Genomic DNA, 25,322 nt, shown 5'->3' on the forward strand with positions numbered 1-25,322 from the left:
GGCATACCTACAGGACAGTAGAGTAGTGCAAAGACGATGATTACTAGCTGTAGAAAGTTTCTTCTATAGCAACTGAAGTGAGACTGTCTACAACTCCAGAATATCTTTATACCTTTACATTCCCAGAGAGTCAGTAGAAGTTTAAGGTACAGAGGAGGATTCAGCTGGGGAAAGGTCCTGGCTATTCCTCAATATAGTGGCACTTTGGCTTAAAAGAGCACAGTAAGTTGTGATCTACAGACACAGTACAGGTGGCTCTCAAGCTTTAAGAACAGCTGTGGAACATCAAGCAGAAGATGTTACTTCCACTCCATCCATCACACAACAAATCAAAGATCAGTGCAACTTAATTGATCTACAAGTACAGGGCCAGTTAAGAACAGCTGTTCAGCTTAAAATTCACTTCAAAGAGCAGAGCACAGGGAGAGGCATCCCCTATCTTCGTAACTGTAATACTTGTATGGAAGCAGTGAATAGAATTGGCTTTCAGTAAGGAAAAAAGAGAAATGGATATTTTTGGCCTATAGGTGCATCCTGGGTACCCTTGGTCTTGGTAATAACTACACAAATTTCATCTATTTCAACAAAATAATTTTATTAGATACATGAATATAAAAGATTTACAAATATATCAGTGTTTACAATGCTGCAGTATACAAAGTAATACATATTTAAAGTCACACACACAAATTATTAACTCTGTCTCCAAAATATTGCATAAAAATACTTGGATTAGTACTGTGAAACTGACCGAGCAGTCTCTTTCTCTCTTTGTCAGAGAGCTTTGAATCTTCATCAATAGCTTTCAGTAGAGACAATAGCTCAGCTTTTGTGGTCTTCTCTGTCATGGAGCGATACTCTCTTTCATCAAGCTTTTCGCAAAAGGTATAGCCTAGAAGGAAACATGAGACATTTAGATAGGTCTGTAGCATCTGTGGTGTTAGCTATCTTCTTTAAGAGTCAAGTTAATCATTGTTTAAAGTAAACCTTTTTACATCATCTCCTTCCCTTTTATTTTGCATCTGGGTGCATGACAAGAATAAGCAGCTTGGTTTAAGCTTACCTGTTATCTTACTAGGGTCTTGGCCTGTCTGCAAAGCCAACAGTTTATTGCTGACCATTTTATGCAATGTCCCTGGGATCTTGAATAAACAGAGAAGATGGTCAAATAACAGCTTAGAATAGGCAATTCTGCACAAACATACAAGATAAAAGCTAGACAACGACAAGACTTACCTTTAACACATCTTTTTGGTGATCCACCAGGAACAAGATCAGAAGATCAGTTTTCCCTCTGGATAAGGATTTATTGTTGATAATAGCTTTAGAGAATGTTCTTTTCACAACCATCCTGTTGTCACTCTGAAGAATAATATGAAATAACCAGGAGAATTACTCTCCCCATTTAAAAAGGGCAAGGCATCATCTGTGTTTTTTTAGAATCTTTTTTCTGTAGATACATTCAAGCCACAGGTGTTTTCTGACCTATAACTGGGATATCTAGATATCAGTAAACAAAGCAACAACAGTTCAGTATGCACGTTTACCTCCTCCTGTAGTTTGAGCTCAGAATTATGTGCTGCAACAGCCATGAAGTACAGTAGCCTCCTGAACTCCTCCCTGATTTGGCTGTCCAGAAGTTTCAAATAGAGTTGAAGAGCTTCTAAGGATTGTTCCATCTTCCCATTCACTGGGGAAAAATAAAGCAATTGATTACTATAATTAAATATTATAATAAAACACGTAAATTTGACACTGAAGACCTCACCCCTCTAAAGAGAACCCCAAACTTTAATTCCCACCAGAAGTTCTCACAGGCTGATAGCTGTTTGCACACAATCTTGAGAACAGCCTGCACCCAGGCTTTTAGCCTGCTATTTAAGATAGTACATTTTCAATTAAGCTCAATTACAGTTCACACTCCATTCAACACAGCTGAAATAATGAAAAAGGAAAAAAGGTTTTGTTAAGCAAGTGACTTCTCACTGTGGAAATAAAGATCTCCCAAGAAGTATGGAAAATACCCTAGATAAGTGATCTAGCTTGATGAATTAATTGCAAACCATTCTGTAGAGCTTTGCTAAGTTTTAATGTATTTGGCTTTACTATGCTGAATATAAGTCTTAGATGACTACTTAAAGTGGGTTGTGCTAGTCTTCTCCCTTTACCTTGTAGGCAGGAAGTATGGGATATAAATGCAGAATATTCCCCCTACCGTGCAAAAGAACAGTCAAGGAAGAGAAAGACCAAGAAAAGGGAGAGCAGGAATAAGATGTTAATTGAGAACTAAAACATAGAATCATTCAGTCTGGAAAGAGACCTCTAAGATCATCTAGTCCAGTCTATAACTTAGTACTGAAGCCCACCACGCAACCATGTCACTGAGTTCTGTATCTACATGTTTCTTGCAGACCTCCAGGAATGGTGACTCAACCACTTCCCTGCACAGCCTATTCCAGTGCCACACAACTCCTCCAGTAGATAGTGTCCAAAACCCTCATGTCCAACCCAAACCTCCCCTGGCTCAACTTGAGGCCATTTCCCCTCATCTTATCATGTGGTGTTTGGGAGAAGATCCTGGTTGCCACCTCATTATAGCTTCCTTTAAGGTAAACCTTCAGAAGATCACTAAACTACTGTTTCTCTCTAAAATACTGTTTAAACATAACATTTAAGAAACTGACGACTCTATGGACATGAAGGGGGAGAGCTATGACCCGGATATAAAGCATCCACTCAGCTCTGAGTTCATATCCTATGGTCTAAATATTGAACTACAAATGGCCTACTATTAGTTTCCCATGGATATTTGGTATTACTTGGTATCCATGGAAACTAAGTTACAATGCTTCATTTTCATAGCCATTCCACACAGAATGGAACACAAGCTGCAAAACTGCATGCAGTCAGGGCTAGAAATTCCTCTTTATTTCAAAACCATCTTTATGAACAGAGATTAAAAGCCCTGCACAAGTCAAGCTTCAAGCTTAGCTGCTGTAGTAAATACAGATGTTGTCAGTACCTGTCTCACATAAGCTCAGGAACTCATTTTACTTACCCAGTAGTTCTGCAATTCCTGGATGAATTTCAGGTGCATGGCTTAACAGCGGCTCCTTTTTCTGGCCATAATATCTACCAATGTTTTCAAACAACAGTAGCTTCCATGCATCTGCTTTGTCTGGTTGATCAGGCAAGTTTCTGCTAATATCTACCACCATATGATCCGGAAGGTATTCCAGGCAATCTATTGCTGCTGAGAGCCATTCATCTGTTCTAGAAGACAAAGCAGTTTAATTTTGCAGTTTTACTTATTGGCACTTTTCAGAGTTGGCTGCACTCTGCCACTGAAAGTGAGTATACTGGTTTCTAGCCAGCAGACACTGTGTAGGTACTTCAACACATGACAACTTGGTACAAGGATGCTTTTCCCAACCCACTCAGATGATAGCCATATGCCTCTTTGTTTAGCTGGGTAGGTTACTAATTGTTCATCTTGATTAGATACGTAGCAGTTGTAAACCTAGTAGTAGTTAAACCTAAAGCTAGTGATGTCCTCTACTGTTATAGAGGAGGATAAAATTATTGCTAGACAAACAGAAACCCGAGGCTTGATCTGATTGGTAAGAGTTTTTTCAGCCCGTACTTTCAACTGCATTTGTACAGTTTCAGGCTCAGTTTTCTCTTGGTATTTTTAAAAGGTAAAGTAGTTGAACTATTCCCTCACAGGTAACTTTTCATAATTTTTAAAGAAAAAAACTTCTGGGTGATAGCAAAATAGTCTACTTTTCACCCCTCAAGTGCAGTAAACAGTAGCCCTCCCCAAATATTATCAAATACCATCATTGCCTTCAAAAACCTCTTCTAGTGTTCAGCAGAAATTGCCTCATCTACTTCCAATTCAGAGTTCAGCAACTGCTATTTGCTACTGAATCTAGTCTAACAGGTAAGGAGAAATCCACCTTTTCACTTCCTTTTTACAGTACCACAGCCTATTACACTTCTAATTAAGATCAATTGTGCATAACACTTGTATGCAACTTTGAACATGATTCTGCTCTCAGAGTCAAGTAATGAATACTTACTGGGAGTCACTGAAAGCCTTGAGAATTTCTCTGTCCAGGTAGTTACTTGTGATGATGTATCCGGTTGCCTTCCTTGGTTGTGGAAGCTGAGGTCTGACTGCTTGGTGCTCAAGTAAAGAGTCCAGGAGTGGAAGGTCCACAAGCTGCAGCAGACGAGCAATCGTTTGTTCTTGCCATACTTCATTAATAACTGGGAAGGGTGGAATACACAAATCACACAGATCAAGCAAATGCGAAAGAAAGATTAGGAAAATGCCAACTCCCCTTCCTCCCACCAACCGTAATCTAACAGATTAATTTTTCCAAAATAAAGATTTACAGTAGCAGAAAAAGCGTGTCCCTTATCACTTAAGTGCATTTTATCACTGCTAAAGGAAAGAATTAGCCATTTGTTTAGTTAACTGCAAGTGTAGGAGAACTGCTCTTTGGATAAGTCTGAAGTGCCTTACATTCTTTGTGCCCTAACTTGCAAGCAGTCTTTGTTCTAGATAACAGAAGAACAGTGTAGCAGTGACACTCTATCCTTATCACAGCTTCCTCAGTTATGATTTGGCTCAAGCTTTGAGAGTTCTCAGATGCATTAACATTTAAAGCCAAATGGAAAAAAGGCACAGTAGATAGTAGTTTAGTTGGAGAAGACAGGAGTTGTCAGGAACAGTTTCACACAGTACAGAAGGTGATCTGGACGGTGCAGGTGTGTTGTTGGAAGTCTAGGGAACAGTTTCAGCTAACTGCAGACAATTGGCTTTGATTGAGTCAGGCATGAATGTACTGCAGGTGGTTAAACATCACATAGAGTCTTCCTAACTCCAGTTAGGATCCACATAGTTGTGTGTTCTTCCCCATAAAGTTCTACACTGACTTATTTCAGCTGCAGATGAGTCCTATCTGATAAAATAAAGGTTAAAAGCAAGCCTGCAATAAATATAACCGGTCTTTGTTGTGACTTGGTGTTCAAAACAAAATAGTACGAGAGTCAGTTTGACTCCACCTCCATTCCAACAGCCAGCCATAAGCTTTTTTAGTCCTACAGCTATTTTCTTCTTCTCACACAAATAATTGGGGGATTATTCAGCTTACCTTGACGGGGCAAGTGTTCTGAGACATTTACGTGAGGGGTATTTGCAGGCTTTAAACTCAGGTTTTCCCAGAGATCCTCCAAGCTTTCTGCTTTGACAGGAGTAGAGTGAAACATGGTCCTCTGATCCCTGAGATAAAAAAAAAAAAAGTGTTTATATATTCTCATCCATACATATGAATAACAGAACATACAGCACATCCAGATATTAATATCCATCTGAGATTAAAGATAAGATCTTCCCCTCCACCGCCCCCAACACATAATTTCTCTGGCCAAGCTACACAAGATGGTGCACAGTATCTTACAGAAGAGTTGTGTGCAGTAGTTGCATGCAAGTACATAGTTCCTCCCTTGGAGCTTGTCACATCTGGCATCAGCAAGCTGCGTCAATTACCACAGAGAGGAAGAGAGGAAATGGTCATGGAGAGAGATTTATATACAAGTAACACATGCAAAGTTCCTCCCAAAGTCTAAAGTTTTCGGACTCTTTTTCTAATGGTGAAGTGAGGCCAAAAATTCAGAGCTGCTCTTGAAAAAACTAGAAGGTGGTTGCCCCTTAGCAACACCACCCCTACAGCTAGTAGGCTAGCTCCTGCTATCAACTAGCAAAAGATTTCAGAAACCTGTTACCCATTTTTAATGGGTTAGCTAGTTCTTCTCATAACTGACTTCATATGCTATCAAGTAGAAAAACAACTCCAGCCATAAAAATCACTATTCTTCCAAGCATATTTGTTTAATTTCAATTCCTACAGCTTTTTTTGGTTTAGGACACTGCAAAACCCTTTTTGACATCAATTATTTTTGACATTTATGTGACAAGCCATATGTATCAATGGCTTTGTTCCTTTCACTAAATGAAGAAAAGGTAATTCAGTGGATCAGCACCCTTCCCAGAAGGGAACACACCTAACACCTTCATTCTACACAAAGAGGTGCGTTATCTTCCTTCACAACTATTTGTCTGATATATGTCTTGTTCATGATGCATGCATCTTTAAGCATTTTAAATATCATACTTTGTTAAAGCGTTTTTAATTCTCTAGAATTCTTGTGTTCTTCCCAGACTTTGGACAGTTTGCATTAGCAGAGGAGGAGACCTAGTCCTAAAGAGGCAGCGGGTGGGAACCCTGACAGAGGGCCTAGCCATTCTTCCTCTCCACTTCTGGAATTTTCTGACCAGTTGGGTTCATGCACTTAAGTTTTTAATGTTTGCAACTCTCAACCACAACAATCATGTACAGTTATTTTTCTTTTTTCCTTTTTTTTAAGCAAATTGTTATCTACATTGTAACATATGCTGTTTTGTGACAGTTTAGTTAGTACCAGGGTTTTCTTTGCCCAATTCTGAAGAGGCAGAGGAACAAGCCCTAGCAATCACGCTTCCCTCTGGATCTATGTTGGCATGCAACAGCTTAACAGCATCATAGCTTGCCACCTAGCCGAGGAACAAGCCGTATGCACACAAAGGAACAGCTGAAAACATTTTAGAAAGTTAAGATCTGAAGCCTAGTCAAGCTAAGATAATGAAAGCAGCAAGCAATTTTGTGTGTTTTTTCCCTTAAAAGCTGGATGGATTACTAACTTGTGCCACAGCTAAGTGCACAGTGACCAAAGACTTGCCTATTTCATTAGCCAGTTTGATGCATCTGAATGCCAGTTGGTTATACTGGTTCAGATCCCAACAGGTGAGTGTGTTGCAGATACTTATCCTCTACCTACCCCCCCCTTCCATGAAGGCCATGTGATATCAGAGAGAATAATTAACTATGCAGGCTGAATTATTTACTCAAATTGCTGTTTCCTAAGTATCTTCTACACACAAACATCCATAGGGTAGCTACTTCCCAACCCCAGTCCTCTAACTACACTGTTCCTCTTGTTCTCTTCCCTCCCTCAGAAAACAGAGGCAATTTTAGTGGAAGTGTCATCTCCATGCTGCGTTATGTACTCACCTTTGTGGTGTACACTGCTGGTAATCTTTATCAATATCTGTTTGGCTTGAGATGTTTGTGAATCTGTAGAGACTGTTGCTACTGTCCTCAAACACAGACCGCTTGTCTTTGCCAAAGACTCTAGTGGAAACAGCCTCAAATACTTTGTAGTCCATTAGCGCTTGACACACTCGCACTATTTTAGCGCGGGAAATATCAACATCCCCAAAATACTTGTTCTGTAGGAGGTGGGCAAACACAACATCCACCGCATCGGAACCAATAAAACAGTCATGGTAGCACTTCAGGTTCTGACGACGCTTTTTCACTTCCACTTGAGTTTGAAGTGCGCTGATAATGCTGCTCCAGACATACGTTGCTCCAAAGGGTTTCTGTGCCAAGCTAAAGCCTAGTGATACAAGAACAGAAAGAGGATAATGATTGAACTCGTACTGCAATTAGAGGAGAACTTCCCCCTCTCCGGCTACTAGCTTTCATGAAACATGGAAGGATTTAAGAAGTCTGAGGCTTCTAATTTGGCTTGTGCTGAACCAGCCTGCAACAAAGTATTAGTTCTTGAGCCTTACTCTCCTGGCAAGTCTGTCTGCACCATACCAACGTAACTCACCCTGGCGGTTGCTCTCATTACCATAGCCTGCAGCTTCAATAACAAGCAGCTTTTACTTCTCCAGCCCGATGCTCTGTGACACTGCCTTGTTGTGTACTCTTCCATCACCCAGCGGATGTACTTGCAGGGCCTACTCCTCAGCACACTTGCTCCACAAGACTGAGAACTAACCGTACATACCTGCAGCTCCCCAGTTTCAGTAACGGAGACAAGAAGTATACAGCCGGGAAGGGAGAGAGGAAAGTAGGCATAAGGAGACATCCCTTGTGCCTTCAGGACTGTGTACACAGTAGGCAGACAGTGACGTGCTAAGCAGTAACGAGATCAGAAGTCCCTGAGACACGGTGCGCTGGACACTCAACCCACAGAGCAGCCCTCTGTCGGCCCAGCTCAAACCAGGATTCACACTCTGTGTACTCAGTGCCACTTCCTTGAGCCACACAGCCCTCCCTCAATAAAACCACTGAACTATTACTCATTTACCAATTTCAAGTTAAGAAAATCGTGCTAGCAACTGTGTGGCCAGAGGCTATAGTCAGCCTCAGCAAGGACTCGAGACAGAGCACGCCTATAAAATCCGCAGGTGGCACCTGGCTGCTAAGAGCTGCAGCCTCCAGAGGGGCTAGAATTAGAATGTTTGCCAGTAAATCAGAGGAGTAACTTACAAAGAGATAAAGCAAAGCAAATGGAAGAAGAGACAAATCAACTGCTGAAGTACAAAATAAGGAATGAAGACTTGGCAGCAATCCTACAGACAGCCATCTGGGGCTGTGACAGACCTCAAACCTAATGAATTAACAGTGTGATGCAGTGTTTAAGAAGAAAAAAACAACACGCAATTTGTTCTGGAACATATTACCACGAACATTTTCCACAAAGATACAGGAGGTGTTCTTTTCTGTTCTGTCTGAAGAGGCTCTGGCTGGAGAATTGTATTCCATCGCAGACACCAGTTTCCAGCTGCCCTCCATCTGCCCGGCAGCCCCAACACGAGCAAGTTGGGAAGGGAGAGCAAGAGAGCTTTTTTTGGGGAGACCACGATATAAGAGCATTCGGAGACGCTAACAGCTATCCTCAGAGCTACTATTAGGCACCTACTTTTTGAAAATATTCACGTCAGAAAGTAAAACTTCTTAACACAAGGCGTTGGCACAGAGTAAGTAGAAGCGTGCTGAAACCTATTTTCCCAAGCTGTAAGAAGGAGCGGGATGAAATAGGCGCTGATAGCACCACAGAGCACACAGCAGCCCCTCCTGAGGTACCTACGCTGAGGTACAGGAGGAGCACCCCTCAGACAGCCCCACCACCGGCCGCCCCCAGCCAACACAGCCTCCTCACCGCCACCCCTGCCCCCTCTGAGGCGCCCCGTACCCGTGGGCCTGGCGGCAGGGCTACAGGCAGCCCCGAGGCTCAGCGCCGCCGCCTTCTCCCTCACGGTGGCCATGCCCGTCCCGGCCCGTCCCGCGGAGCTCCGCTCGCCACGCCGCCCCCTCACGCACTGCCCCGGCGCGCGCCGCCCGCCCGAGGTAGCCCGCCGGGGGGCGGGGCCACCGCGCCAGCGGCCCCCTCATTGGCTGCGCCGGGGTATAAGGGGCGGGGCTAGGGCGGCGGTTGAACGGCCGCCCGCGTGCCGCCGGGCCCCGGGCCCCTCAGAGTGGCCCTCGTAACGGTCAGGGCACCCTGAGGGGCCCCGGCCGGGGGCGGTTTCCCTTTAGGGTTTCCCTTTAGGGTTTCCCTTTAGGGTTTCCCTTTAGGGCTTCGCTCAGCTGCCCCGCGGGGCCGGGGTTTGTCGCTTGAACTGGGCCGACAGAATAAAATCATTTAAGTCACTTCCAGGATAAGAATGGGGTTTTGTGATTTTCTGTCTGAAGGAAATGACCCAGAGCCAACGTCATTCTCTGGTAAGTCTGAGGTACTTTGTCCTGTGCTAAAACAACATATACGTATATACATATTACTGACACACCTGAGATATATTTATATATACATATACACACTGACTACCTTTATACATATTACTCATCTCAATAGAAGCAGGCAAGAAGCCAAACTGAACTCCATGACATGCAAACTTGTAAGTATACAATGTTTCCACTTCATCATTTTTAATATTCAAGTAATACTAAAAAATCACTCTGAAGTCTTGATTATTACACTTTGGTTTTGCAGAATTCAATCTGTTGTGAGACCAGAGCTCGTTCTGTGAGGAGCACGCCCTTGCCAGCTCTCCAGCACCGTTCAGGTTTGCCGTCTTTTATCCTTATGTGTCGCACCGCAAGTTTGTACAGTAAGGGCACTCTAAGTTTGTTCATCGTATCCAAGTGAATAAACAATGGATTTCATTTTAAGCTGGGAGAGCTGGTCACAGCTAGATACCACAAGCTCTTATGGCAAACATTTCTTCTTGTTTCCTTGACAGAGTGGTAAAGCACTTAATGAGATTGTTTGAAGAGTAGAAGTTCCTCCTGTTAAATTTTTTCAGGTAAAGAAGCCTTACACCCACAGAAAAAGGAATCTATTCAAACTGTAGTCAACCACTAGCCTTTGAAAATGAAAGGTGACGCTGTTTTTCATCAATAGGAAGTGGCAAACACAGATTTCTTTCTTGGGGGACAATGGGAAGACATTAAAAAAAAAAATAGTTCTGACTCACAGGTGTCTGTTTCAACAGTTGCTATTAAGAGCCTAATAAAAACATGTAATGCATAGATCAATGTGGATTTCTATGATATATTATTTTATTATTCCCTATTTTGTAAAGGTTCAATGCTAGACCTAGCACTGCCAAAATAGTGAGATAAATTTTACTGCATGTCAGTAAATGCCTAAGTACATTTTTATTTAAAAAAAAATGCTTTATTTCAACAGCTATGTGAAAATTAATGCTGTCAATCATGCTGCAATGGATTTGCTGTAATCTTGAGAAAACTTAGACCTACAAAGACCCATTCAAATGGGAGGACACATACAAGAACACTACACCTTATGAGTGAACCAAGTTTAATGCACGGCGATCTGCCCATCCAGAAGTTTATAAGCTTCCCCGCCCCTCTATTTTCTTACTAAGTCATCAGCAGGCAGATTTCTGTCTTTGCCTCCATGTTTTCCCCCAAGAGATCACAGCTATATCACACCAGTTTCTCCCTACCCTCTAATGCTATGAAGAGGTAAGAGACACTGGTGGGCAGGTGACAGCTACTGACTGGTCAGCCAGCTGTTGTCAAACAGGAACTGGTATCACAGGGTATTAAAAAAAGCTATACAACTTTTAGTATTACAATAACATTACCATAACATGCTTTCTTGAAGCACAGATTTACACAGGTGGATAAAAATATATTTATTATTTTAATTATTTAAAATTGTGTATTTTCATATAGCCATTTTAAAGAATGACCTCTTGTTCAGCCAGTATAGACATTTTAAGCCAGTGTCATTCCTTAGACAGGTAGTGGAAAGATCTGAGGATGAAAGTGTAATATGCTATATTCAGCTTCACCTTCCACTACATTTTCCCCAAATGAACCTTTGTAAAGTTGAAGGCAGGATGCACAAAAGAATGCCAGTTATAAAGTCATAATTAACATCATTCATCCTCCAAATTATTTAGGGCCAACTTAGTGCCATTTCTATATACACGTGTAACAGTACCTTGTTCCAAAAGCAGTTCCCCTGAAAAATAAAGAATAACAATACAGGGTTACATACAGAGACATGTACTGCTGTAGGTAAATTTCTTAAAGTGTGGTCTGTAGGGTGTGGCATAGGAGACTAAACAGTACCACTAAATGAAGTTTGATGATACATTCAGCTCTACTGTTGGCTTTCTATCTAAAAGTATTATGTGAAGTTGTACAGACAGAACAACAATTCTGTGATCTAGTTAGGGTCATTAAAATTGAATTTAAACTGTGCAACTGAGTCCTAATTTGTACAGTTGTATTAAGCTCTTTAGAACTGTTCCATGGAATGTTTATAGTGAGAAACAGCAGAAGAAAGTTCTATTTTGATCTGATTTTGAAGTCGTATAGAAATGCTCCATCTGACTGCATCACAAGTAAGAAGATGACCTATATTGTTAAGGATTTACAAACTTCAGACTCATAGAAACCCTTGAAAACTTATATGAGAACCTTGGCGTTTAATTAGAAGTATACAGCAGAAACAGAGTATTTATATTCAACAGCCACAATTTCGGGCATGTCTCTTTGCTCAGGATCTGATTCACTCACTCATGTCAACTACAGGTTTGCTTGAGGATACAGATGATATAGGATAATGTGGGCTCTCCTATCTAGATCTTCTCTGATTAGGGGGAGAGAGACAGCAAAATTAAAACTTGAATCACAAATTGAGAAACTGTTGAATCCATCTATGTATGCTAAGTGCTGTCTAGCTTTTTTCCATAATAAGTGTGGAAGTCGGACAGCCAGCCAGGGTATTTGGATGAGAGTGCACCTGTAACTTCCAGGCATTGTGGGCACAAATGAAGGAGATATAATTGCATACTAGACCTCATGGAGTACGAACTGACTGTATGACTGAGTTTTCTGGTATCGTTATTGAAAAGACAGAAGTTGGAAGACATCTTGATTAAGAAGATGGAGGCATATTAAGAGAAAATACAGGTTGCTGTTGTATATAAGGCAGATCAATGCCTGGTTAAGGAATTTGGAAATGCTACACATTCTTAAAAAAAACAAAGGATAAAGTTTGTTTCAATTTCTTAAAACTTAAGACCCCAAATCTGCAAAATAAAAATGTTCTAAAACCAAGAAATGGTCAATGTCCAAAATATTTTTTTTATATTTTAAGTGCCAAAAATTAGAAAAGATTGACTTCTTGCTGAAAATTGACAGACCAAGAAACAGGCATTCTTGCAGAAGAATATTATCATAGTGCTTATTTTCAAAAGAATTTAGATCCCACTTCTCTGAAGGATTAACACAGACTGCACATTTCACATGCCAATCTGACGTCTCATAAACAAATGTCAGACTATAGAAGCCTCTAATATCAGATGTTTCTTCAGATTTCAATTATCTTCCCATAACAATATAAGCTTCTAAGAATATTTCAACACAGTTTAAATTTGCATATACATAAAATTTTATTGCCATGATCGCAAGGTTCTAGTGGATTCAGTCTTCATGGCTTTGTTTCTGAAAAAGCATAGCAAATAATGCTTACCATAAAAATTCAAATTAAATATTCCAGTTATTTAGAACAGTTACTCTTTTTTTCCCCACTTAAGTACCAACAATGCCTGTATTCATTGCAGTGTGCTGAAGCTGATGAAGAGAGAACATTTTAAACAGTAAGCCCTTAAAATGTTGCTCTATTCCATTCACAAATAATGAGATAAATTTCATATGCATATGGTTCACGCTCTCACATAAATATGTATGAAAAAGCAACAGCTTCAGTTACAGAAATCTTTTAAAGTCACAATTGCCATAACATTATTAAATCTCCCCAATTTCTTCACATGAAAATATAAAGCCTGTTATGTATTTTGATAGTGAAACTGTCCCAAGTCTCTCTTCAACCTTTTTTAATCTCAAATTTAAATACATAAATAGCTATTCATACAACGTTGGATTGCAAAAGGCTGTATTTGATACAAGATTTGACGCAGCAAATCTGTCTTATTAGTGAGTAAGGTGTTCTGTTATTTATATTAAAGAGCATGAGAGGTTTGCTTGGGGCTGAACTCCATGGGTTAGAGGAGACAGACTGCATCCTTTAGGATGCAGAGCAGGTTATTCACAAATTCACTCTGCTTAGTCTCAATTTCCCATGACATTTGCATTAAAAGAGATCATGTAGTAGCAGGTTCTGTGGGATATAGCGATGCCATCTTGCAACATTCAATCCAGGATGCCAGCCACATCTGCCCCACCATGGAGAAGCGACTTTCAGTTGCACAGCTTGGGCAAGAGTGTGATTTACTCCTGAAGCACAAAACTTCAGTTTGATACAGTGATGTGAAATCTGTAAGGATTCCACCCTTGCATGTTTGAAGAGACCAGAACAATAAACAAGTTCCCAAAACAGAAGCTTCTGGATGACTGAATGTTTGAATTGACAAAGCGTGCATTGTTCATGAGTGCAATCCTTCCATTCCTGGGCTGGAATACCAATGTGGCTAGAGGACAAAGTCAAGCAGCTCAATGGCAAATGAAGGGCAGGGAGGCAAGAGGCTGAGCCTGCACTGGTGTACACTGACCTCCGGTGGAACACACTGCCCTCTGAATACCAATCCACACTCAGGGGCTGGAAAGGGAGCAAGTCAGAGCCAGAATTCCTTGAGACTGCTTACTTTAGGGAAGTGTATGGGAGCAAAGAGTATTAGCAACATGACCAGAAATGCAAGGACGTGACTCTGCTTCTCAATTTTGCTATTGCTATTTTGTGTCTTAAATAGATTTCTCCACTTTTCCTCCTGCAGAAGTCTTCCGAGACATTCCAGATGATTATACATTATAACCAGAGATTGATTACAGCATACCTAAGTGTGCTTAGCATAGCATGATCCTCGCAACACCATTTGGATAAGACTCCTCATAGAGCTGTGAAGATTCACTGTCATCTGCACACTAGAAGCCTGTGTGAAAAGAATAAGCAGTCTCAAGCATCATCAGACACAAATAACTGAAAGGCCAGAAGTTACCATCTGCCCAGCTGGGAGTTACCGTTTCTCAGGTAAGCTAAAGTAACTAACAATGTGAACTTCTGCACACTGCAAAACAAAAATGAATACATTTACTCATTTTACTACTGAAAGTGGCTTTAGGTAAATTCACAAAGGATTAGGGAGCTGGTCTCACCAGTTTATACAATTGTAGAGAACCGGAGGTCAAGCCAAGTAAGCAGTGACTTTCAGTTGAAGCATGGTGAGGTAGTAATTTACGCTGATCTGGCAGGGACAAGTTTCACAACCCTACTCCCAAAGCAAGCAGCAACTAGTGGCACCAGCTTAATGGGACAGTAGGAGCACACAAAATAAGGGGGGAGGGAGAACTCTAAATGGATTTGCCAATCATAAGTGAGTTCATGATTTTGACCACTTGACTTTTTTATTTAATAGCTATGTACCGGTGATATCGCTATTTACACCAAGCGTAAGGCTTGTGTTCAAGAGCAGAGGAGTCTTATTTGTACACGTGAGTCTATAATTCACTTTTTATATTAATGTACAATGTGCAGGGACCACCAAACCCTATCATGTCATGTCTTGCCAGGCCCCAGTTTAGGATGAGAAAACAGCCCTGGAAGCACTGCCTGCAGACAGCCTCGTTACCCCCACTAGAACTCAACAGAACTTGCAGAGTTCACATGGAAAAGAACATAACAATGCTTGGCAAAGTACTTTTTCTTTTTTGGACCAGCTGATTCCAGAATTGCAACGCTTTGATCTTCAGGGGTAAGTTTTCTCTTCAGTTTCTTTTGAGCAAAGTCCATTGACTGTGGTCAATGCACCTCTGCGGCTGTTTGAACAATCGCTGGACCTTGCACTGAAGCAAATAAAAAACATTCTCTTACTCTCTCTTCTGTTACCAAAGTTTATGAATAGTAACTTCTATGTGGTGACCAGCAACAAAAAGCTAGGAGGTTTCAGAATCCAAAGGTGCTTTACTCAGTGAACACATCGAAATCCTTATTCTCCCAGAGCTTCGAACGAGTTACCAATTTGGACCTAACCACATGACAAAGCATTGATGCTTTAGTTTTTATTCAGTTATCACACCATTTACTTCGTTGCTGCAGCAAAAATGTGATACATGAATAATGCACAGAGAAATCACATTAGTAGGCACCATAGTTGGAAAGGAGGAGGTTGACAAGCAACATAATTTTACTTAAAAGGTCTTGCTGTCACAAGCCCTGGAAGTTTTAGAACACTATGGCATGTACTCCCAATTACATAGTTTAATATTTCAAGCAACACATGTAGATCAAAAAAAAAGTCAGTGACATAATCTGATAATAATTTGAACCAAAAATACCTACAAAAACAAAACAAAACAAAACAAAACACAGCAGCATTTTAAAGTAGAATCTTGCTTTGGGAAGCAGCTCTTACACACAGGACCATTATAGAAAACATTCCATCCCTTCAGATTCACTTTTTCCTACAAGCAAGTGGCTCAGAGGCCACTTACCATGTATCCACATCAATATGGGATTTCAGCCCTCTGTGTAGGAAAAATATTCATAAGAAATGGAGTAGTTCATTGTAACTGGGAAAAAAAAATGAAAACCTTCTAGCACCACTTTTTCCCTATAGGTACATAGAGGTAGCATTCTGGTTAAGCAAGAAGGAAATAAACAAAAACAGTATAGCTAAAAGGCACCTGAATCACAGAAGTCGTCTCTCTTTTACCCCAATTTTCTTGTTCCTCATTTTTCACATCAGTTTAAGAACTGGCAGATACGCTGTGAAAATGAATGCAGAACATTTAGAACCAATAAATGTAATAACAAAAAAGTTCCTTAATTCATGGGATATAATGAAAAAGAAATGTATTTCTTCGCATTGAGATCAGAAAATGTCTAAGTTGCCATTTCTTTCCCAACAAACTAGCTTTCCAAGACTTAGTATTTTAATAATAAATGACTGAGCATTATGAGTTTTTTGTTTAAAAGTGTTTTCACTTTAATGGGTTTAGTTAATAACATCATGAATGGTACAAAACTGTGTCCTTTTTCACATTTCCATACATTGTATTACGGACCACCTGAAAATCTGGACTAAGAACGCGTAAAGTGTCTCTTATATAGCCCTAGCCTCTTTTTTTGCCATATGTAGAGGAGATATGCAGAAAACATGCATTTGTTAACAATGACATGTTAATATTAGCTTAAACAATAAGATATGGCAGAACGTGCACACTGTAATGCACAGGTGTGTAACAGAGTAAGAGACCAAATGTCACGTGTTGGCAAAGAAAAAGAAATGACTGATGACACATTGACATTTTGCGACCATAGTTTTAGCTTTTCTGTTTTAAAATTGTTTTAAATAGTAGTAAATATTTAAATAATATTTAAAATATATTTCCCCTATGGAAATCATTTACTTGGAAGACAGCCTGTAAGATTTGCCTTTTTAAAAAGTAGTATTTCATTTAGACAATATATGAATACATTACAGGTCATAGAAGACCCTAAAGTCCTTAGCCATTTTCAGAAAGTTTTTCAATCCAATTTTGTCTCAGATGTTTTGCAAACAAGACTTTGGAAGTAGCATCTCAAAGAAAATCTGCCTTTAAGAGAAATACTGTTATGTCAATAAAAACAAACCCAATGTAAACAGGGATGCCATACTAAAGGAAATGACAGTGGAATTAAAAAAAAACATAGTTCATCACACGATTAGTTTAATAAATTTCTCTTTTGCTAATTCATAGTCTAAAGAGGGTTTTATTCCTTCCTAGTGCATCTTCTCTTGCAGTCACGAGTGCTCAGTTTCCACTGTCAGATGTCAAAGAATAAGGACCTCACTGTTGCTTCAAGAAAAAGACAAAAGATTGAGGTGTGGGTGCAGAATTATCTAAAATGCAACAGAACAAAGCATTTGTGCAAAAAAAGTAACTTGTACATTGACTTTTTTTCTAAGTTTGCTTCAGTATAAAAAGCCTTTTCAATCCCACTAACAAAACTTTATTTTCATTTATGATCCTTCACACACTTGAAAGTTCCATGCTTTTACTCACTGTAACTGGTAAACTCATAATCCAGCCACCATCTTTGTAGCCCAAGATAAAGATGGAAGCTCTATCACATCTTTAGTAGTCTGGGGTAGTTTCTTTTATTCAAGAAAAGTTTTTCCTATGTTCTACAGGCACAGTGTTTGTTTAACTGGTCCTGGGAATAAAACAGCCAAAAATAAGCCAGGCCACCCTCTATGGCAGTGCAGAGCATCCTGGCCCATTTTATTTAGATACTTGTTGCTAAAGTTTACCTTCCTTTTAAATATGGAGAAACTACTCCAAAAACCTTTTTTTTTTTCTTTCAGTTTCTAAGGACTTGGATTAAAACAAGTAGCTTCCTAAAGCTACTTCTAGATTCAAAATTCTAAAGGATGTATAAAGTAGCAGTAGAGAAATCATTTAGAAAGTGTAAAGACCTCTCTCAGTTAGTTGCTTCGCAGTGGTATAAGGGAGGGATGTGAGACACAAAGTCTGATGGGTTCATTGCTACACAATCAAGGAGCCAACTCTTGTTCCCTCAGTCTGCATCCTAACCATTTTTAAAGCTACAGGTTAGGAATTCCCAAACTGTGTTGTGTGTATCACTGAAAGGAAACAACAGAACTCCACCTGGGTGAAGAATATATATATGTGTATATATATATATATATATGAAGGATATATATATATACATATATATTCCTCATGAGAGGAAATACCTCTCATGAATCTACACAGCCAGGAACTACTGCTGCCAATCACCCCCATCAATAAGGAAATATGCTAAGTAAATTTGGGAACTCCTACTATAGGTTACATAGTACACCAGGCACATTGCTACTATGTCTCCAGTGTGCATATTTACATTAAAATGATTTTAGCTGATCACTACCGGTGGTAACTTTGCTTCATGTGCTAACCACAAACTTTAGCTCCTGTGAGGTTCAACACAGTATGACTGAAACAATGGCAACTCTTCAACCCAGTGCCTACCCTTCTTTACTCTGAAAAAATGAATTAGCTTTATGATTGCTCTAACATTCTGCACATTCTTCCTAAGTAAAGTCCACATCGCTATCCTTGATTATAGTAGACACAACAGTAGCACAATGCATCTGTTAACGTGATAGTGACCTCCCTTTTTAAAGCAGAAACACCGTGAAGAGGCTTTAAAAAAGGCAGGGGCACGTATCGATTTCTGTTCACTGTAGTCTGCATACAAGTTGTAGAGGAGAATTATTGCTTTTAAAAGATGAAAAGCTTTGGAAACATGGTAAACATCCTCTAAGGTTCTAAAAACTAATCAGCTAAAATTCTGTACATGCTTTACTATTCAAACCTCTATTTGATTACTCGAGATCAAATCATTGCATTTTCACATCTATTCATTAAACTCTTTATAGTTCTAAGGTCTAATGAATATTTAACAACTAAATAGGATCAAAACAGATAACAGGAAAAAAAGTCACATGGCAATGAACATTACTTCATTTGGCCAATGAATAGTGAACCCTGCTTTCTTGGATGAAATTAAGGCACTAAGTGGCAGTGAACGGATAAAGGAATGATTTTTTTTTCCTATGTTTTCTGAAAAAGAACAACATGGTTTTTATTTTTTATTTTAGGACCCCAGTAGAGTAAGTATCCATTCTGAATGACTCAGTAAGGCATTCTGTTGGCAAATTTAAAGAAAATGAGAAAATGTTCTCCTGGAGTAGAGCCCATTACATTCATTGTCTGAGTGTGACTAGTGGCACTACTAACTGTTAACAAACTGGAGGGACAAAAAAGCTACAAGATGTCTGAAGACTTGAAAGGCACCAAAAAGAGAACAGCTCTGCAACTGCCAGTTCTACAAACAACTATGTAAGCTGTGTTTAACACTGCATATAGTCTATTCAATCATCAATCTTTGTTGACAAAGATAAGTGTAATAGCTCCTCATTTAAACTCTCAGTTAATCAAGTGCTAGTTTAGTAAGAAATTTATTTTTGCGTATCAGAAAATACTTGCAGTGTCTAACACAACTACACTTAAAGCAAAACTAGTCTAGTATGCATTATTCTGGTTAACACTGAAGCAAACCTGTATAAACAAAAGGGTTACCTCAAGATATATAGTTTACAATAAGAAATCAACATATAAATGAATAGGATTTACTGAAAACAATGGAAAGTGTATTACAAAGATACATGAAACAATTTTAACCACAATATTTTCTCTGTGAAAAATACAACTATTAGTGAGATAAAATGTACAATTGAATTTTTTTTCCCCAAAACAACAAAAAAAAAACAAAACCGCAGTATAAAGGAAAATATTTTTTTTTCTTCAAAACAGGGAAAATAGTTAAGGTCATTGTCTTTCATTACAATATAATTTGACACAAAAAAAGCAGTCATAGGATTGCACCAACTCCACGTTCAGTCTCCTGAACATGACAATAGTAAAAGGAGTCCATAAAGCATATTGACATTTCTGGATTTTATGATGGCAACGTATGTTCGCAGAAACTGATGTCACTCCGGCTCTGTTCACAAAATGTACAAAACTAAATTTGGTGGCCAGACGTATGTAAAAGTTAGTTCACCCCAACACTGACTTTTCTGTTGCTTAGTCAGAGATGGAAAAACCTGTAGTATTTTAAGTGTTGTTATCTTTTTAGCAATAAAGAAAAAAGTATATGTAGTGCATGCTTTATCATTTGTCAAAAACATTTCTGAAAATAAAACTAAGTTATCCAATAGTTTACAAAATAGAAAATAATTCTTCAGGTTAAAAACTTGGTTAGGTTTATGTTTAGTTCCACCTCCAAAGGACCGATTTCATTGGCAGCATCACTTTTCCTCAGCAAGAGCCAAGGCACAAAGTTCCATAAAGAGAAATAAAAATGCCTACGAAGAAGAACGCAGTCTGGGTCTGGCATTATAAAAGAAATCAGAGCCTCTCTCTGAGCTTTCTGTTCCATCAGATTAGTGCCGTAGAAAAATGTGAGATTTGGAATACATTTTTGTTATGAGCATTTCTGCTGGACACGATTCAAAAGTTCACCAAACTTTTCAAAGAGATCCTCCACCCATTTGATATTTTTCATGCACAGCTGCACAATCTCTTCTTGTCCTAGATCCGCACTCTTCTTCTGAACAGAAGAAATCTATTTAAAAAAAAGAGAAGAGACATGCATGCACACATACATGTTAGGCTGCCAGTATTACAGATTTTTTGCTTTTACAATGCTCTACAGTTGAATAGCATTCTACTTTTGAAGAAACCCCCTACCAAAACTGCTTTTCTTATCATCTGAGCCCGAGCTTAACTCTTGTGTTTCTGCTACCTGGAATACGTCAATGAGAAATTTGCAGCAAAAAAAATAAACGAATGGGCATTCTGAGAAAAAAAGTAGCCCTTAGACCTGAGGGGTTACACAAGGTGATAGAATTTGTTTAATTTATTTGGAAAACAGTGAAGAATGCTTACCCCCATAGAAATTGGTTCCACACAAAACTTGTAAGCCTCATATCTGAATGTTCTAGGCCGAAGTGTCCATTAGGGGCAACGTATATGCTCAGAATGTCTTTTTGTTTGTCATAAGGAATTAATTAAAATAAAAGGAAGCTACAGTCCATGCTCATTTACCAAAAATACAACAATCGCTCTATATTTAGACTCAACTCCCTCAGTGAATTCCCACAATGAATGCAAATATACAGCATAAGAAACCCAATACTTACCTCTTCTTTACATGTCAGATATATGTGATATTTGTAATGATGGAGTGAATGATACAAAGAATACAACTGTATTTTTTCTGGATCTACCGTAAACTCCTGCAAGAAGAACAGTTATTTCAGGTAACTGCACGTTATGTTTCAAGACAGAGACATAACAGATGTTTTGTTCTGTAAATATTTTTTTCTTTCCCTAACAGATCAGAAATGGAATACTTCATTCACATAATTGCTTTGATATATTTTGGTACGCAGTAATTTATATTGTATCACAATTATCTCTTATCTCTATTTTCCCTACAAAATTATTTTGTTAAAACTCGTTTCGAGAATGCTTTCAATCCTTCTGAATGCACTGAATACACTTTTGTAATCTTGCAGCAAGTTTAAGAAGCTGTTATTATGAGCTACACAGTGATTTTACCACAACTGCAATGTTAAAGGCAACACATTGTTGCTTCAGCAACAGTCCAGGAGGCCGACTGTCACGCAGAAACATGGCCTGAAGTTCACTTCTTGTTCTGGTGGTGACAGAAGCAGAACAGGCTCTAGCAGGGCACTGCTGGTTGGCGTGCTACAACAGGTATGAAGCACAGCAACAGCAGAGCTCACCTCTCCCTTCCCATCCAACTACACATACCAGCTGCTGCCTGCATAAGGGAAGTAGCATACTACTACTTCATCTTCCTGCAAACTCGAGTAGTTGCCATAGAAGTCTCCTGTATAGATATACTGGATAAGAGCATTTGGGTCTAAATACAGTAATTATGTATAAAGAAGACGTGTGGTTCAAAAGAACTTAAATAGCAGAATCACTCTGAAATGTTTTATTATATTTTGTGGAATATAATAAATGGAATATAACAACTGTGTTTCATAAATGAGCTAAACCAATTATTTAATATATAGCTTTAAATGTTGTTTTAATTTCTTTTTATTACAGAAAACGCATTTCATTCAAAGATTTTTATATTTTGATGAATCTACAGAAGAAACTAATAAATGAAACTGTTTTATACAAATATGGCTATCATATTAGAAGTCAGATGGTGGCAGCAATAAACCTTCTGGACACTCACCTGCGCTAATTTAGTGGTTGATTTAGAAGCCCTTAACGTTTTCTTGTTGTACGCTTTGCCATTCATTTTGATCTTAGACACTGATGTCCCTCCACTTTTTGTCTTTGAATCCCGAGTGATGACTGTCAGTTCAGGAAAGTTTTCCAAAGCATTCTTTAAAGAGAGCATATAATGGAAGAGGATTATGAAAAATTCAACCACAGTTGTTAGACTGCTGATAACTTTTCAAAGAAAAATTGGTAATTTGAGTGCACTCTATTATAAAACAATTTATTCTTCCCAAAGATCCAGTAAAAAAAAAACAAAAAACAAAAAACTATCAGATCAAGCAACCATACACAGTTTGAAAAAACATGTCCACCTGGTTGTTTGCTACTGTAATTTTTCAAGACAAGATCCTCTTGTTGTATCTCAGGTATTATGCGTTTCTTTTATTAGAGTAAAAAAAAATGGCTCCAGTAGGCTATTTTTATCTTTCAAAATTGATTTCCACCCCATTTCTACACAAGAATCTCTAAGGCCAAGTTACTCAGAGATAATTAATAACTACACAGGTAGAGGAAGTCTGCCAGTTGCAGGAGAAATATCATGCCTATCCACCTTCATGGATTTTGTCCCAGCTTTTGTAAAACACAGATTCACTGTATCTCATCATATCTGTAAGGTTAGAAAAGCTTATGCACGGTGAATTAGATGACCAGTTCAAAAAAGCACAAGCTTCTAAGACATTAACTCATTGGTGAAATACATTTCTACAAGCTTCAGTACCACATTACTTCCATGAGCAAATTTGAGTACAACTTTGTTGTACTGTGTTAGCAGCTACTTTGAAATAGTCATGTCATGCTGTATAATCTGGTCACTGAGAAAATATATCTAGTTAAATTAACATATACATTTCTTTGTATACAAAGAAATATTTTTACTGGACATATTAGTCCAGTATACATCACAGAATCAGAGAGTCATTCAGGTTGGAAAAGACTTCTAAGATCATCTGATCTAACCTAGTACTGCCAAGTCCACCACTAAACCATGCCACTGATTTCCACACCTAGACAGTTCTTCAAGACCTCCAGGGATCGTGACTCAACCACATCCCTGGGCAGCCTGTTCCAACGCCACACAACCCTTTCAGTAAAGAAATTTCTCCTAATCTCCAGGCTAAACCTCCCCTGGTGCAACTTGAGGCCATTTCCCCTTGTCTTCACATGTGGTGCTTGGGAGAAGAGCCCAATCCCCACCTCGCTACAGCCTCCTTTAAGACAACTGTAAAGTACAATAATATAGGCAGACGTGTATGTCCAATACAAAACATGCATATAAGAATATATTAATAATAATATAGCCTAAGGTGCTAAATTTCAACTACTGAGATAAAATATGAAGTTCACTATTGTATTTAAAAAAAAACACAACAGTACTAATATTCAGTAACTTCCCCTATCTATAATCTCTTAGCACTTTGTATACATCAGCCATTTTTCTCTTCACTAAAAAAAAGCTCTCACAGAAAGCTATAAAACATATTGTACAAAATAACAGTTGCATACTAGTAGCAGTAATCTCGACTAGCTAACCTGTCTGTGTACAATATTCATAGCAAATAACTTTAAATTGGAATCACTTCTATAGGTTTAAACTAGTTTTTCTATCCACTGGAGTAGCCTTCCTGAAGGCAGACTCCGAGTATCAGGGAGCTTTGGCCATTTCTGCCTTCCTCTGGAGAATTCCTATTAACCAGAAGAGTCTACATGGCTAAAGCACTGACCTGAAACAGACAAATTTGAATTGGAATGAAGGATCAAATACTAGTGATTTCTGCATCTCTGAAAGCAGAAGACAGAAAATGGTAACAATTATTTCCAAATAAATTTACACAGTTCAGCTAAGATGCTTAATTTACTGAGCTTCCAATAAAGCAAAAATACTATTTTCTCATTATGTTTATAATGAACACACCCAAAGGATGTGACAAACTGTTAGAACTACAAAGAATGCTACAGGCACAACTACCAAACACTAACTGCTAACTTCAGTGTCCAATTTTATTAGTAATACAGTGCTAAAATATCCTGTATTAACTCTATCTAGTGGGAAAAAAAATCATTTCATCCATGCTTATTAATGCAGAATATTAAAAATATTTCAAACTGTATGATACTCACACTAATAGTAATTTTCACTTATTACTGCAATGCCTCATTCAGCTGGAACAGCAGCAAGCTTTATTAATTATTACATTAATGTGAATCTTAAAGAGTATCAAAAGTTTTCTCACCAACACAAACAGACGTGATGACAAATAAGTGTTTGATTTTTATCCGTAACATTAATCCAAGTACAAGCTGGGACCCTCATACCAGAAGACAAAAACAAAAGGCTTTTTATCTTGCAGTTTACATCACAAGCAGACCCCTTCCTTACACCCAGAATTCCATTAACTTGCCTGCAGCTTATAACGTGAAACACAGGCCAAAGCTAACTTGAGAGATATGATTCATAATCTGCCCCTGAGCAATCACACAGCAAAGCTATTTTATTAGTTATGAACACCAACTGAATAAGAAGCTGTAATTACATGCTAGTATTACAGAAGATACTAGTATTTTTCCCTACGTCCTGCCTCTCTGAGACTGTGTTATATTTTAAAAATTATGCAGCCCTCCTTGTGCCTTCCTACTATAAGGAGGCTGACACATGAAATTCTGTTCAAACAGGTACAAACTGTACAGCTGTTGGGAAAACAACATAACTAATGATAAAAAAGGTGAAGAATTAACACAAATTCAAACTGTTTCACTGGCCGATGATGTTCTCTTCCCTGAAACGAAGTCACTTACTGTCCCACAAGACTTATCAGGAATGGTTTGTAGAAAAAGATCTTTCAGAGATTTCATGATGAAAATGCAGAACTGACTTATGTGCTGTTATCTTTTTTCTCACCTAGCTTTCTGCACACAGCAGTAGAGAGAGAATTAATTCTCCAAGAAATGTTTCTGTACTGTAGAAGTAAAAGGAAATGAGAAGGACAGGCAAAAGAACAAGCTTAGTCTGGTGGTGTGTATGGACAGGTCTGCTCTAGTGCCGTTGGT

The 25,322-nt window shown here is 38.8% G+C and overlaps 2 protein-coding genes across 2 annotated transcripts in view; both read right to left on the reverse strand.

Annotated features, from left to right (window-relative positions):
* Window positions 1–677: 677 nt before the first annotated feature.
* On the reverse strand, window positions 678–9,201 carry DEPDC7 (DEP domain containing 7; the record flags this gene model as incomplete). The annotated part of the gene is made up of 9 exons (XM_084287635.1): window positions 9,097–9,201; window positions 7,119–7,506; window positions 5,163–5,290; window positions 4,083–4,272; window positions 3,059–3,273; window positions 1,548–1,690; window positions 1,237–1,362; window positions 1,064–1,142; window positions 678–892 (listed from the first exon to the last, which is right to left on the reverse strand). Exons 1-9 carry the CDS (start codon window positions 9,167–9,169, stop codon window positions 678–680), a joined length of 1,557 nt encoding a protein of 518 aa, XP_084143761.1. The 5' UTR covers window positions 9,170–9,201.
* A 7,890-nt stretch (window positions 9,202–17,091) lies between these two features.
* Window positions 17,092–25,322, reverse strand: part of QSER1 (glutamine and serine rich 1) — a 42,953-nt gene continuing 34,722 nt past the window's right edge. The window contains exons 11-13 of the mRNA XM_084288399.1: window positions 22,228–22,380; window positions 21,152–21,247; window positions 17,092–20,574 (exon numbers count right to left, since the gene is read on the reverse strand). Coding sequence (XP_084144525.1) covers window positions 20,434–20,574; window positions 21,152–21,247; window positions 22,228–22,380 — 390 coding nt within the window. The 3' untranslated portion in view covers window positions 17,092–20,433. The remainder of the gene's footprint in view (window positions 20,575–21,151; window positions 21,248–22,227; window positions 22,381–25,322) is intronic.

This window comes from Netta rufina, assembly GCF_964035555.1.
Source record: "Netta rufina genome assembly, chromosome: 5".
Classification (NCBI taxonomy): Eukaryota; Metazoa; Chordata; class Aves; order Anseriformes; family Anatidae; genus Netta; species Netta rufina.